The sequence below is a fragment of the Lytechinus pictus genome, chromosome 3, assembly GCF_037042905.1.
Source record: "Lytechinus pictus isolate F3 Inbred chromosome 3, Lp3.0, whole genome shotgun sequence".
NCBI classification, from domain to species: Eukaryota; Metazoa; Echinodermata; class Echinoidea; order Temnopleuroida; family Toxopneustidae; genus Lytechinus; species Lytechinus pictus.
Window position 1 is genome coordinate 38,859,131 of NC_087247.1, and position 16,117 is coordinate 38,875,247.

At 38.6% G+C, this 16,117-nt stretch overlaps 2 protein-coding genes across 2 annotated transcripts; one reads left to right on the plus strand and one right to left on the minus strand.

Annotated features, from left to right (window-relative positions):
- Positions 1 to 243: 243 nt before the first annotated feature.
- On the minus strand, positions 244 to 5,364 carry LOC129268508 (uncharacterized). Its single transcript, XM_054906060.2, has one exon. The coding sequence runs from the start codon at positions 5,362 to 5,364 to the stop codon at positions 244 to 246; it is 5,121 nt and encodes a 1,706-aa protein (XP_054762035.2).
- A 1,993-nt stretch (positions 5,365 to 7,357) lies between these two features.
- Positions 7,358 to 14,833, plus strand: LOC135153596 (general transcription factor 3C polypeptide 6-like). Its single transcript, XM_064097009.1, has 5 exons — positions 7,358 to 7,724; positions 10,996 to 11,076; positions 11,660 to 11,756; positions 12,197 to 12,292; positions 13,578 to 14,833. Exons 1-5 carry the CDS (start codon positions 7,683 to 7,685, stop codon positions 13,643 to 13,645), a joined length of 384 nt encoding a protein of 127 aa, XP_063953079.1. The 5' UTR covers positions 7,358 to 7,682; the 3' UTR covers positions 13,646 to 14,833.
- Positions 14,834 to 16,117: the final 1,284 nt, after the last annotated feature.

The following is a 16,117-nucleotide window of genomic DNA, read 5'->3' on the forward strand; positions in this document are numbered from 1 at the left end:
TCATTTTCCTAAAAAACTACAGCGAAACAGCTCCAAACATGCTCGCTGCACATGTCGATAACTGCCTAATTTTAACAGGCCAATTTTGCAGTCAACGTAAACTTCTAAGGTGTCTTCAAATTATGCCTTCTGAACTAAACCAAAAGAAATACATATGAAAAAATACTTGTTCAACGAAACATCCACCGCCCCAATGGGCACTTTGTTCCCATTTACATAAACATATAAACATTGAAATCAAATTTAATCCTTGTAACCTTCTACAGGATACAATACCACTATTTTTGTGACTGGTCTCCGATATTCATTATTCTTTGTCTTAACTTTAACGTTTCTTATCTTGTTGTCTGACCCTGGGTAGACGTTAACTATCTTACCTAGTGTCCATTTTCCGCGAACGGAATTAGGATCAGACATCAAAACAATATCACCAACGCGAACATTGCGTTTCTCGACATTCCACTTTCTTCTTGGAACAAGTAGAGGAAATACGTCTCGGTTCCAAACCTTCCAGAAAGAGTTTATGATTCTCTGTACGAATTCAACTCGATGCCTCGGATTAGGCGTTTCCCGGAATGGTCCTTGTGGAACTGATGTAGATGCGCGTCCTAACAACAAGTCATTGGGCGAAAGATAGGAACCGTCATCTGGATCATTGGGCACTCTGCCAATAGGGCGCTGATTCACTAAATTTGCGACTTCAGTCAAACAGGTAAGTAGCTCAAAGGGACGTAGGATCTGATCTCCTATTGCTTTGCGTAGCGCTATCTTGCAACTCTTCACTAGGGATTCGACGCACCCATTCTGATGTGGCGCAGATGGTGTCACAAACTTCCACTGGATTCCTCGTTCGGCACAAAACTCTCTCAGCTGAGATTCACTCCAGCCTTGTACCATAGCTCGAAGCTCCTTCTCGGCTCCCACAAACTGAGTACCATTGTCACTGTAGATGACTGCTGGGTAACCTCTGACTGCTACAAATCTGCGAAATACTTGAAGGAACTCCATTGTTGAGCAGTCGACAGCGACATCTAGATACACTGCCCTCGTATTCAAGCACGTGAAGATCACACCGTAATGCTTCATTGTTTTGTTTCTACCAACTCGAACCTGGTATGGACCAAAATAGTCGCACGATGTATAGTAGAACGGCGGTGTGTATGGTGCTAGACGATGACTAGGAAGATCTGCCATAAACTGGGATTCTACTCTATGTTCTGATTTCCTGCACACCACACATTTGTACTTCACAGTCTTGGCGATCCTCTGAACTCCCACAATCCAGTACTTCTGTCTCACTTTTGCGGCCGTGGTTGCTACCCCTTCATGACCTTGCTCGTGAAAGTAGCTAACTATGAGTGTCGAAATGTGGTGCTGATGTGGTAGCAGTACTGGGTGCCTTTCATCATATGAAACAACTCTCTCTCCTACCCTGCCGCCGACTCTGATGATTCCCTCCTTGATGTAGGGACTGAGAGTTTTGAACTCTCCTTTCTTGTATCTATCATGTAGTTCTCTCTGTGCTCTCTTTATCCAAAGAGTCTCTGCATTCTCTAGCTCTGATGGTGAGATTTGCTTACTATCAGAGGGCTGAATGTCAGTATCTGGTGCCTTGTTACATCTCGCCTTCAAGTTTCTGACGAATCTCTGAACATAAGCTGTAACTCTAACAAGTTTCCTCCATCTAGAAAACTTCTTGCAGTCGATGGGTTCTGACTGAACCTCTGCTAAGGCCACCTGATGAACTTTACGCTTCTCTTTTTCTACCTCTCTGCTATCAGGAGTCTCCTCAGTACTTGGCCATCTATTCTCATGCCAGTAGAGAAATTCTGGTCCATTCTCCCATCTCTCTGTTAGCTTCTCAGGAGGGATGCCTCGGGATATATCATCAGCAGGATTCTGCTCTCCGGGTACATGTCTCCACCAAGAAGGGTTGGAATTTGTCTGAATTTCACCCACTCTGGCAGACACGAACGGCTTGTAGGCTCTAGCTTTACTTCGGATCCACCCAAGAACGATCATGCTGTCTGTCATGAATACAGCACTATCAAGCTCAAGAGTAAGTTCTTCTTTGATAGCTGTGTACAATCTAGTCGCCATCACTGCTGCTTGTAGTTCTAGACGTGGCAACGTTAGCTTCTTGAGAGGTGCCACTCTGGATTTGGCAGCAATGAATCTAACATCATATTCATCATCAGTCAGTTTCCACCTGATGTAGACACATGTTCCGAAGGCTTCTTCTGATGCATCACAGAATACAACTAGCATTGGTACACCTACAGACTGTGATGGTGTTAAACTTCTCGGGAACCTCACGTCATTCAGAGCCTTCATTTCATTGAAGAGTTTATCCCATTCTGCACTTATCTCCTCTGGTAACTCGTCATCCCATCCGACTCCAATCTCCCACAGCCGTTGCATTCCTATCTTAGCTTTCACTAAGAAAGAAGCAGCAAAACCAATCGGGTCGAATACCTTAGCAATGCGACTCAAGATTCGTCTCTTCGTCCACATCACAGAGTTCTGCTTCTCACTGGGCTGAGTTAAGTTCTCTCCTTTGACTTTATAAGAGAACTCATCTTGCTGCTGGATCCACACAACTCCAAGCACCTTTTCTTCCGTCAAATTCTCTAGCAAACTTGTCTCTGTCTGGCATTCAGGAACCGTCTCCTCCTTCAGTGGGACATTTGATATCCAGCCTTTGACCTTGAAACCGCCAGTATCCAACACTTCATCCAGGTCGTGTGTGAGATTACGACCTTCCTCAACGGTAGACACTGATGTGCATATATCATCCATGTAAGTGTCCCTTTCTATTACACTTGCAGCTTCCGGATATGCACCTCTTCCTTCCTCTGCAGTGCGTCTGAGAGCTATTTGGGCCATTGCGGGGGCAGGCTTATCCCCGAATGTAACCACTTTCTTCACATATACATCTGGCTCTTGTTTCACGTTCAAGTCTCTCCAGAGATATCTATGCACGTGTTGGTCTGCTTCTGGAATGAGGACACGGTGGTACATCTTGGATATGTCACCTAATATGGCTACAGGTCTCTCTCTGAATCTTAACAGAACTCCAAACAGATCCTTCAGCAAATCCGGTCCCTTCATCCAGTAGTCGTTAAGACAATGACCGTGGAAACTTGAGGAAGAATTGAAAACAATTCGTAAGGGGGTAGACTTCTTCTCTGGCCTGACTACGGCATGATGACTGATGTAATGCACCGGGCCTTGATAGTTCTTCATCTCTTCTTGAGTCAACTTTCTTGAAAACCCCATATCTTTCATCTCTTTCATTTGCTTGCTGTAGGCCTCTGCATACTCGGGATTTTTGACCAGTTTCTTCTCAGTTCCAGCAAGCATCCTCTCTGCCTGCATCTTATTATCAGGTAGATGACTTGGATCCCTCTTCCAAGGATAAGGGATCATCCACTGACGTCCTACTTTCTGGCAGGAAGCATTGATGACATCGTATTCATCTTTTTCTACTTTACTCAGTTTGGGTGGGTAACACTGGCAGGATGAAGACTCAACACCCATACTCTCTGTACTCCAAAATTCTGTCAGATCAGTCACTTGGGTTACCTGCATATGGAGTACTCTACTTGGTAACTGCTGTCTGGTGCTGAGAGGTCCAAACACCACCCATCCAATTGGAGACTTGCGGGCGATACATTTAATTCCCTGTCTGGTTTGACCTGCATGCATCTGTACATGGTCCAATCCTATTAGCAAATCAATTGCACCACTCTTCCTATGCACTTCTTGGGGACTTAAGTGCATCTTCTTACATTCTTCCTTCAATGGTACCTCAGAAATATCATTGCTGATGTGTGGCAGTCCTATTGCGGTCACATAATGCCTTTGGTTACTACCAATAGCTTGAACTGGGAATCGATATATCTCTGTCTGGACTTGCTCCTCATCACAGCCAATCTTGGTGATAGTGACCGAGACTTTCTTTCCCTTCAGTCTCAGTCTGTCAGCTACTTCCTGTCGCACGATACTTAACTGTGATCCGGAGTCGAGTAGTACATTTCCTTCAATCCGTTCCTGCTTACTGGGAGAAACTATCTCAGCAGTAACAACTGGCAACAGTGTATCTGTATTGGTGGTGATAGCTACACCCACAGTGTTACTCTGTTCTTCTGACCTATGAAGCAGAGGATGATGGAAGTATCTGCATTGCTGACCTCCAGTCACTTCACTGCATTGCTTTCTTCTCTTGCAGGTATTCATTCTATGATCCTTGCCCGCCTTTTTAAGACAGCTAAAGCAGGCTTGATTCTTCTTAGCCACATTCAAACGGTCAGACTGGGTCATACTAAGAAGCTTTTTACACTGGTCAGTCCAATGATCTGATGTCATACAAAGCCAACACTTGAAGAACATAACATCTGGTTTAGCAGAATTACTCTGGACACTGCTGACTTGAAACACTTTTCCGGCTTTCTTCTCTTCAGCACGCACTGGGGCTGCGGCTCTCATCCGAGACTTCATCTCAGATGTCATCCACTCTATGAGGTAACTTAAACATGCTGGCTTTCCATCTTGCTCCAAGTGCCGGAACCATACTCTCCTATCATCGACATGCATCTTCCGTTCAATGAGAGCAAGAACTTGACTATTGTCCATGTCTTGTGGACGATTCACTGCTTGTAGACAATGATAACTTCTGCGAACTAGATGGACAAGATCGCAGAACCTGGCATCTTCTCCACATTTTAAACCCTTGAACTGGTTTAAATCATAGACTACTGCGTCTGCGACAAATCTAGGATCCCCATATATTGAGTCGAGATATGCAATAGCTGAGTCAAAATCTTCACCGATACCTCTTATCATCTCCTGGGCCTTTCCTTGAAGACAGGATCGGAGTAAACTAATCATATCTCTCTTGGTATATCTGCCTTCTGTCATATGGATGAAGTCTTTCCTGAAAATATGATAATCACGAACATCTCCAGTAAACCTTGGTAACTTAGTTTTCTCTAACTTGACAATGGATGACAATGGAGACACACTAGAAGCTTGCATCATCTGAATTTCATCCAATGGACTACTTGACTCTACATCATCTTTGCTATAGTCAGTCACCTCCATTTGCCTATTCAAGAAGGATTCCTGAATTACGTCTAACCATTTCTCCTCTGCTTCATACTGGGTGTCATCCAAAATGGTTGCTGTGTACTTCTCGTGCACATCATTTACTTGATCATACGCTGCTTTGTATGATTCAAAGGCCTCGTTTACCTCTGATGATGGACGGTGCTGCTCCATCTGGAAGTTAAGGGCTTTCTCCATTCTTGTCAGCTTGCCCTTAGCCGTCCTTCTCTTAATCTTCAAACTCTCAGTAGTATCCATGCTTCCTTCTCTGTCACGTTCCCGTAGCACCTCAGGATGGTTTCGTGAAAATTGAATTGATGGATCGTTGACAAAAAGGGACTATTTCAGATGGCAAATTCCGCTTGGGATTGTATAAGTATACAACGGTCAACTGAGCTGGCCTCCGAAGAACCGATGTAACTGTGTTTTTTCAATCTATGGAGTTAAAAGAAAAAGAGGGAAAAACATCCTCAGTTTCAAGACCATAAATGTATCACTGAATGTTACGTGGTTTACATAACTTCCTAAATTGTCATGAACCAAATGCATATTTGACTTTACAGTCTGAATCAAATTGTTTATAAAAGATCTGAAGTCTTTGCTTTTACTTTCATGATGTCATGTTTGCATTAATTACTTGACAAATAAATTGAATATTGCTGGTAAAAATAATCCTCTATGTCTGAACAGGTGTCTTCCTTGTTTAACTTGTTTCAGTTAGAGTTTTAGTTAAATTTCTCAATCTGAGAACTCCAAATATCCTACTTGTGACATCATGAGTAAACAAACACCTCAAATATAGCAATGGTTAACATTGAATCTCAAATGCCTACCGTAAACATGAGCCAACTGGCATCAATTATTCATAGTCAAAAATGACTGAAGCAGTTAAAAAATGATGCATCTTTGTTGCATTTAAAATCTGCCAAAGACAAATCTAAACGTCTGAAAGAAGACTAATATTTGCATTTTCCTATCTGTGCAATTTGCACTTATAAAACAAAACATGCCAATGTTTGGTGCATAATTTATCCTTTTTTCAGAAATAATTATGTTTTTCCTAAATTTGCAAATCCTTTACTTTCACAAAACCTTACTTTTGGTTTGAGCAATATCTATTATTAAAAATCAACTAATTCAAAGAGTGTATTTCTCACAAATTCTGAACCTAGATATTGAGCAAGAACACACATGTGTTATCTTCAATATTAATATCGACTCTTGCTTTTAAACTGTAATCTCACTATTTTTACGAAGCATGGGAATTTTGTTTGTTATTCTCATGCATACTCTTCATCTAACACAATGCCTGAAAATGTTCATCTCATTTTCTGTTTAAAAACAAATTACTTCTTGGGCTTATGTCTGTTTATAATTTACAGACTAGTTTAAAACAAATACATTATCTTGCTTCTGTTTATCATTTTACATGTATCATAACCCTTAGTTTATAAACTAAATGTGCAGATTCAGAATAGAAAGTGTATCTTATAACTTTTTGACTTTCAATCTTTTAATCTGTTTTGTCTTTTGCCATTACCGCACTAAAAGAAAATACAAGCATTGAACCTAGCCGCTTGCAATGGGCGCTTTAAACATGCGTTAAAACTTTCACTTGACTCGAACACTTTCCGTTCCAAATTTTCACATTTGTACATTACATAAATGGATCTTGTTTAACTCATACTTTACTCACTTTCTTGGCGGAAAGTACCAATAACTCGAAAAGTCAGAAATGAAACCTCACGGTCTCATTTTCCTAAAAAACTACAGCGAAACAGCTCCAAACATGCTCGCTGCACATGTCGATAACTGCCTAATTTTAACAGGCCAATTTTGCAGTCAACGTAAACTTCTAAGGTGTCTTCAAATTATGCCTTCTGAACTAAACCAAAAGAAATACATATGAAAAAATACTTGTTCAACGAAACAGTTTCCAATACTTGTTAAGGGTATGGTTTCACACGCCAATACTTGTTAAGGGGTGCATTTTCAGAATATGGAAAATACGTGTTTAGGGTGCTTTTCGAGACCCGGCCATGGTCGCGCATGGTATCCACTCGTCAATGGAAGTGCCCCCCCCCCCCCGGCACTGCAAGCAAGCGGCAAGCAAGTAGGCCCATCTGGTGCTGGTCACCTTGGTCGTTTCTTTATCTTTTTCAAAATAGTATTCTACTGTTATCTTTTGTACATATGTATTCCCACAAATCATAATCATTTTTTTTCCATGTATACTCTGATGATTTATTTTGATATGATCCTAGATTGCATTCCCTCGCATTCCACTAAACACCCGGGCACCAACACCAACACTACTAATGGCATGCATTCTTCTCCTCCACATCATCATCTCCACCGAAATCTCTTAAGTCTATTTATGAACACACAGTCATCATTCCCCTCATCATTGCTATCCATCTATCAGGCCTTCGCTTCAGCATCATTACCACCAATCAAATCACGTCACCGCCTGTAACGATCTCTCTCTCGATCTCCGATCCATATCCCGATAAGACAATTTACCCACAACTTACTGCCTACTTGAATACTGTTATCTGCAAGTTAGCTCCGTGGTAATGGCGAATTCCAATGCTCGTGATGGTGAATTGGTTGAAGAGGTGGGTATGCTTGTCAAAATTTAATCTTGGAAGCTGGTTGGCAAGCTAATTCAAAGAGCTAACCACAGTCCACACGTATGAGGTGAATGCAGAACACCGACCATAATGCGATTGCTCAATTGGCAACTGGATGATATGCGCGGGGGGACTAATGCCTAATGGGGATAAGGGGACGGGATATTATTACGTATGGGACTGTAGATAGTGATTAGGTCTGGTGCTACTTGCCAGTGCTGTGTGATTTCTGCAAAAATCATCAAATTGGGTAAAAAAAATTATATAGATCTACAGGGATTACGGGAGACTATTTTGCATTCACAATCACAATTTATGGCTAGGCTTACCGGCTTTAGATTCCCGGCATGTTGGTAATCCTGGGTTTTATGGGGACCCGATCTGCCCGATGAGGACTAAATTATTGCACCCATAAGTCAGGTCCTCTGGCCACTAAATTCACCAAACTCACACACCATCATTTATTATTGATGGCCCCTTCCCGACCCCACCTCCCGGCTCCCTATACTCGTGCCAGAGGGGGTGGCAGTGGCAGTATGGTAGGAACTACCCCTTATCGACCACCTCTTCTAAGCATCGTATTTGCGAAAATATCAGTTTTATCTAGTTTTTGTCTCATTTGTGCAGAAAATTGAGCAGATTAGATTCCCATGTTTCGATCACAGACTCCGATTCAATTCACGTATATATTGGCGAACAACGAATACGACGATTTTACATTTGCTCATTTGAACCCTTCTTTTTAAATTGACCACCCGCAATACACTAAGTTTACGGCCGATTCTTGTCGCGGTGGCGAAATATTTTGACTCTTCCAAATCAGTTCTATGATGTCAACATGCTAATTCGTCTCACTACTTCCACTGCGAGCTCCGGCACATGATTCAACGATTGACGACGGATATTTGTTCTAAAGCTCAGTGGCAGACCGTGACCAGGAGGAGACAAAGCATTGGAGGGGCACAGCATTGTTCATAAAGAATACAGTGCCCCTCCAATCATTTGTCTCCTTCGGGTCACGGTCCGCTACTGCTAAAGCTGTTTTCTATCGGATTTCTTGGTATGATCAACTGTTTTTCGGCGAAGTTCGGGTCTAGTCAAAACAATTTTGATAAATTCTACTATTTTTTTTTACCTTTTTCCCCTTCTTTTTCTCTCGTAAAATCGATTCTTACCATTCCTATGGAGACTGCGCGCAAGGTGGTCAGTTTCAAAAGAGGTGGTCTCACTATACCCGGGGGGGGGGGGGGGGCAAGCAAATATATTGCTGTACACAACGAGTGCAGACGGGCCGCGCCTGCACTCGTTAAGGATATAAAAAACACTGACTTAAGAAAAAGGGTGATTTTGAAAGACTAGGGCCCGTTTCTCAACACATGGACAAGTTAGTCATATCTTTATCCACCAACCACGGAGTTAGTTCCAATCTTACTGAACCTGTTTCTCGAAAGGCTTCCTAACTAGAATACCTTGATATCGATATTATCGGTAAAAAGAGCAGACGAGACGTAGCCTTAGTCACAAAATAGCATAATTTTCAAAAAGCAAAAATTATGACAAAATTGCAAATATTGTGATGAATTGGGAAATAAATCTTTTCGAAATAATAGCACAGGTGAATTATGCATCATACATACTTAGACCATGAAGACTGAAGCATTCAATTGCAGAAAAATTAAATTCTGAATAATTCATTTCATGACTAAAAAATCACTTGTGGAAGTTGAGATGGGTACCCCCGGGATATCAAATTTTAATAGTTTACGAAAGTAAACCTTAACGGTTTTCTTTGTAAAATGATGATAATTATACGTTCTTTTATGACTCCGAAAGTCATCAAAATGATAGTTTAACAAAACATTTTTAATAATTGATACCGAAACATACAAAATTTGACAAATTATATGCATAAATTAGAGATAGAATTTATCCAACTGTTAACATGATTAATAGGGGTCTGAAAACAACAAATACGAGTTCAGTTATGGATGGCCTGACGTGGTAGAATCTTTATAGATTAAATCATTTTACTATTTCAAACTGAATGGTTTTGTGGCGTTTTACCAACAGTTTTTATAGTTTCTTTGTATTACAATTATCATTGAATGCATTATCCGCCACTTGTTTTGTGATGTAATTTCAACCTCTATGATTGATTACGTAAGATTGTAATTTTAAAATTTCTAGGCACTTTTGCATGTCATAGTCTACCCACGTGATGCCACTACGTCATTAAGAAAGAAGTTATGACAGGTTCGGAGGTGTCATAAATATGTAGTGACGTTGTTGTACCCGATCTTGGTAAAGAGGGCTTTGTGAAACGGGTCAAATGTATCAAGGGTATTTTTTTCCAAAGCTTTTTTTTCTTAAAGACTAGCCAAATGTGTTTAGGGTATGTTTTTTCCCCGGGGTCATATTCTGGCGACAGCTTGTTTAGGGGCCAAAATGTGTAAATAAAGCCCGCAAAAAACTTGTTTAGGGGGTTATTTTGCACACACAGAAAAAACTAGTTTGGGGGGTATTTGGAAATAATTTTGTCACGCATGTGTACAGCAATACATTTGACTGCCTCCCCCCGGGCAGTACCGGTGGGAATGGGGAGGGCTAATTATCAATTATTTTACAATGTGATAAGCTGGGATGAGTTGGGTGAAGTTATTAGCGACCACTTTAGTGTGATAAAACCCAGGTTTACCCCCATCTCAATTCTATGGATGAATGTCTAACGGACAGCATGAAGCCTGACATTGAGGCAGTAGCCAGACCCTTAAAAAAGGGAGGGGGAAGGCCGCGTTCGTTCACTCACTTTCAGAATTGCAAACAAAACTGGCCAATCGATATACCGAGGGCGCATGCCCAAATAGACTCGGCCAAATTTGTGCATGTGCCCTTGGTATATCGATCAGCCAGTTTTCTTGTTCCATCGTGATTTTAAATTTATTCATGTTCTGTGTAGACTATATTCTAAAAGTTGATGCATGATTTTGCACTTTCCAGTATCACAGAGCTAGAGACTAGAGTGAACATTAAATTGTGTAATAATGCAGGCGAGACTGCTGGAGGTGTTCCACTTGTTTATAATCAATGATGCTCTGTGTTTGAATCTACTTTATGTAATTAAGTGTTGCTATGTCAGGTAATTCTTATTTATAAAGGCATGCTTATTTTGAAGTCAAATTTTAGGAGTGCAGACCATTAGTCATTTATATGGATGGATATTGGATAAATACTTCTCTTTTTTGTTAATTATTTTCAGGAGCATCTTGTTTTGATTGAGTTGACTGGAGTGCTTGATTACCAGTATTTCGCAAAGTCAGACAAAGTTTGCAAGTTTTTGGTAAGATTTTTACATTATTATTAGTATAAAGCTTGTAAAATGATATCATGATCGATATGATTTTCTCTGAATGATAGTTTTAATTTATTACATTTTAATGAATTTGAGTGGGGGCTTATAATATACCTTCTATATCCTTGATTGCTTTAATAAAATGAGTGCATAGTGCAAATGCATAGTCTTATCTCACTTTTTCAACAGCCATTACTATTGCCAGTCAAATGATTTCAAACTTTCACCATTCTGTTTTTTCTTTCTCCTTTCACACAAATAATTTTATTACAAAAGCTGAATCCCTTTTGATATATTTTAGTTCATTTTATAAACAAGCAAATATAACTTAAAATCTCTTAAAAGACTGAGGGAAAGAATGATTTTTATAAAATTTATTTTTATTCTCTTTATGCTTGATTAAAGTTGTAATTAAGAATTCACCCTGTAGACATCTAAGACACATGTAACTCTTAAACCTTTTTTAAGATGCATTAGTATATATACACTAGCTGCAGGAGTGTATTTCTCAGTCTCATAAAATGGTATTAAGTATCATTCATTGATTTTTCCTCATTTTACTGCATTCTAGGGCCTTGGAACAGAAAATCCTATATTACAAATTGGAAATTACATCTTCAAAGGAGAATACAAGAAGAATATGGGTACAGCAGTCTTCTTTGAACAAGGTAGGCAAACAAGCTATACAAGGTGGATCAAGAAAAAGGAAACCCAACTTTGAGATCTGTTGTGTGAGGAAAATATAAAATGTGTGTGAAGTGAAATATTTACAAAAATTTCAGATAGGCTTTGATAAGCTCAGTTGTCAAAATTACAAATCCCAACTTTTCATCCAATGCCAAGCATACTGATCATCTGGGTCTCAACTGAAAAGGTATTTGATGAATTAAAGAATAGAGCATCTTTACCAGAGTCTAGGTGTCACATTCCAATTTCATTTAAATATGAAATTTCATTTCTTCATTATAAATCAATTCTTAGTTTTAAAATATATATTATTAAAGATATTGGAAATGATTTCAATATTGAAATGCAAAAGTTGAACAAACAGGTAAGAAAGTATTGCTAAGCATGCTCTGAGATTGGATGATGTATTTTTTATTTTTAGAAAATGACACAAGTAATGACTGGAAGTACAAATGCTCTACGGATAAGATGCTTGAGATGCAAAGAGTTTTTCTTCAACCTAAAGAAAATGTGATCGGTAAGAACCTATTGTACTACTTGATCTTTTAGATGGAGGTAGGGGGTCACAAATTTAAATTGGAGGAGTCTAACTCATGACATCCCAAACAAGGCACTATTCTGATCTCAAGTAAGGTTTATACAAATTTTGTTTTTTTTGCGGATATATGACTGTTGTGACTGTATTACAGATCTGAAGTACTAATGGAGTTAATGTAAAAAAAATTGGCATACTGACACTTCTTGTTTTATTCTTAATTCTTCTTCATACCACTGTAATATTTTAGCTGCTGTATGTCGTGAATAAAAGTAATGTAAGGATATTGTGGTTTCAGACAGAAAATGCATCTAAAGTCCAGTTTGTGATATATAATTCTGTTTCAAATTCAGCAACAGTTTTCTAAAATATAATCAACTGAAAGCACAGAATTGAGGCCGGACAACTTTACAGGTGACCGTTTTATAAAGCTGTTCGTAAGTAACGTGTGACTTTAAGAACGACTGGCGATCCATTCTTGTGGTAAATGAAATTCATCATGAAATGTTCATTGATGATTATTTTGCACATAAGGTTCATTAGTCATTGTTAAAGTCGCTCTTAACTTACAAACAGCTTTATGAAACACCCACCCACCCGGATCAAACAAAGAAGTTAAAGTACATTCTCAATTTTTTTAAAAAAGGTCAAAATATTGTCTTTCTTGCATAACAAACCCCCCCCCCCAAAAAAAAAAAAAGGAAGCTGGTGACCACATTCAGACTACAAATTATTGGGTGTGTGCCCCCTACTGTGACATTTTTTGCAAATCCAATCAGAAACATGTACTTTGTGGGGGCACTTTGATGGTTATGGCACCTTGATAGAGTATAATTTGCCTGCTTTACAAAATTTGCTCATTCTTCGGAAGACAACAAGAGTATACTCGTCGAAACGTATGCCCGCAAAAGAATACATGGTGTAGCGTGAAGCCTCTAGACTGACTACTCTAAAGGTTGTGCCTTGGAATAAAGGAAATGATTGTTTCTATTCAAAAGCTGACTGCCCAAGTCTAGAATTTTTATTTCCATGCAACATCTAACAAATGTCCAAGTAATAGCAACCCAAATGGCAAAACCAACCCAAGTCTTTGCAACATTCCTCTAAAGTCGATCAGGAAAGTGTTATAATCCCTATTTAGGTCATTATTCTTTTTTTTTTGGATAGATCATTGTTATTCAAAATATATAGATCTATCATATTACATTGATATGGCTAGGGTTTTGATTAAATTTTGCCTTTGGGCTTTTATTTTTTATGTATACAGGTAAGGAGGTGACTGGCAACCAATCTGCAACATCAGAGGATTCAACAGAGATGGAAGATGCTACCTGATACTAGGAAAACTCTACCCATTAATGCATCAACAGGATGAATAGATGGCTGTTAGGTCACTCACTCTGTCTCGGCTTTACAGACTGTCAGCATAGTCTGTTGTGAATGGCTGCACATCAGGCCTTGGTCTTGCTCCGTTATTTTTCTTAAAGCTCAAAGGCATCCATGTTCCCTATTCCTAGGATGCGTTTCAACAACATTTTCATCTCATTCTGACTGGTTGTCAGACTTGTATAACTTGGTTTTGATTGGCCGAGTAGCACAGAGTATGGTAACTGTTGGAGCCTTTTCAAGTTTTCAGTGCTGATAACTTTCACGAAACAGTCTCCTATATGAATTCCAACGATCTCCTGTATCAATTCCCCAAAGCAATTACTGTACTCTCTCTATACAAAATATTGAAGTATATGTTGTGACAGATCTTTCATTACTACTGCTTATGAATGGTGGAATAACCTGCCTAAAGTTGAATCACAGGCAGTGCTTCAAAATAGTTAAGTTTATTTTACATCTTTTACAAAATCTCTTAAAACCACTAGAAAATGAACTGGTAGCAAACACATTTTCTTATCCATCAGAATTCTTAGACTTTGCTCTCCTGCCATTCATTTATCTTTCATCATTAGTTTTCCTTCCCATTCTTCCTCATCCCTTTTCCATTCTTTTTATTTTCCTTGCTCCTCATCAATCATATTTCCTATGCTGTGTCTACTTTGAGGTCACAGTTATAAAAGCTAATTTCTTGATGTCAGGTAAATTTGTGGATTGTTGTATAGTGCTGGACAATACAATAAAAATCATTACTCAAAACATTGATTAAAAGCTTAATTTGCATCCAATATTGGGAATACAGCAGAAAATCAGTCAGTAAATGTTGCCTGAAATTATTTAAACATATTCTAGCATGTGCTGATATATGTTGGTTAGTTTCAGTGTACTTGGTTTAGTTGGTTTTATGCTTTGATTTAATAATTTCATGTTTGGTCAACAAAAATGAATTCAGAACTGACTTTTTGATGAACAATTCACTTTGATTTTAGTCAAAGACTTTGTCTCATTATTATAGGTTAGCTTTAAATGCCTCAAAATGTTCATAGAGTTGGCTTCCACTTTATCCAAACACGTGACACCTGTATACTAAATTTTGAATATGATTTAGAATAAATTAAAATTACACTTAAATACCAAGTCATCCATTGTCTGTCTGCCATCTGATTTGCTTGTTACATATTCAACCTAATCTACTTGATATGAGACTCGAGAAATTTTTCAAGTGAGTTGCCAGAAAAAGACAGAACTATGATATGGTCAATAAACTGTATCTGCCTTCAAATATACAAAATGTATGTTGGTTGAAATTTGGAAATGCATATTTATCATTTCCAGGATGCATGTGTAGTTTTCAAAAGTATGACACTATGTTAACATTTAAAAAAAAAAGCTATTTTTTTGTTGACCCAAATAATTTGTGGTGTCGTGTGGTATATATTGACACTCCAAAATGTTGTGCCACTTTGTAGCAAAGTTACTACATAATTGAATTATCGTACAATGAAAAACTGCTGCAGTAAGGTCACAATGGATCATTTCTCCTATAATACTTGGGTCTGTTTGCATTATACGATGAACACCCAATTTTAGATAAACACAATGTTTAGATTTTCTTCATAATCTTGTCCAAAGTAGCCATATTTTTCTCCCTTGGAGGTTGATATAACATACACCACATCATTATGCAAATAACATCAGGGCAATTCCATAGGTTGGTGGACATGAGCTCAATGTGTCTTTGTACATATAGCCCATCTGAACCCTAAGTAACCACTTTATCTGCACCCCTAGTAAAAACCAGGTGTTCTTTATTTCTTTAATTATATACAAATTTGTCTCCTTAATATACTTCTTTGAAATGGATATAATCAACTTTCATAAAAGCCTTGTACGAGGACACTTTTCACTTATGTCCACTTTTCATTTTATGCATGCCCAAATCATGTAACATGAGTAACCGACACATTTCAAAGATTTGCCAGGAGCATAATGAAATTTCCCAAGTTTTGTTTTTATACAAAGGATAGTCAGACTGCATACTATGTTGTGATAAAGAGATGTTTAGTTCCTATCAATAATAATGGAGTTATAGCTCCAAGTATGAGTCAAGGTGTCTCCAAATGTAACGTGGGTAACCGTGGAATAGCCCATCACAATTGACAGCACAGCCATTGCTGGTGCCTGCTGCAGCAAAAATTTGCATTAATTTTCAACCTCCGTTTACAGTTACCGGTATCCAAGACATAACTTTAGACAAGAAAGTTAAGAAATAAGACATTCTAATTACACTTACATAGATTGATTTCATTGATCTAAGGTGTAAATTTCGATCTAAATATTGTGAAAAATTAAAATAAAAAGAAAACTGAACATTTTATTCTTGTAGAAGCGTTAATGGAGATGCTCTTACTGGTTTCATTC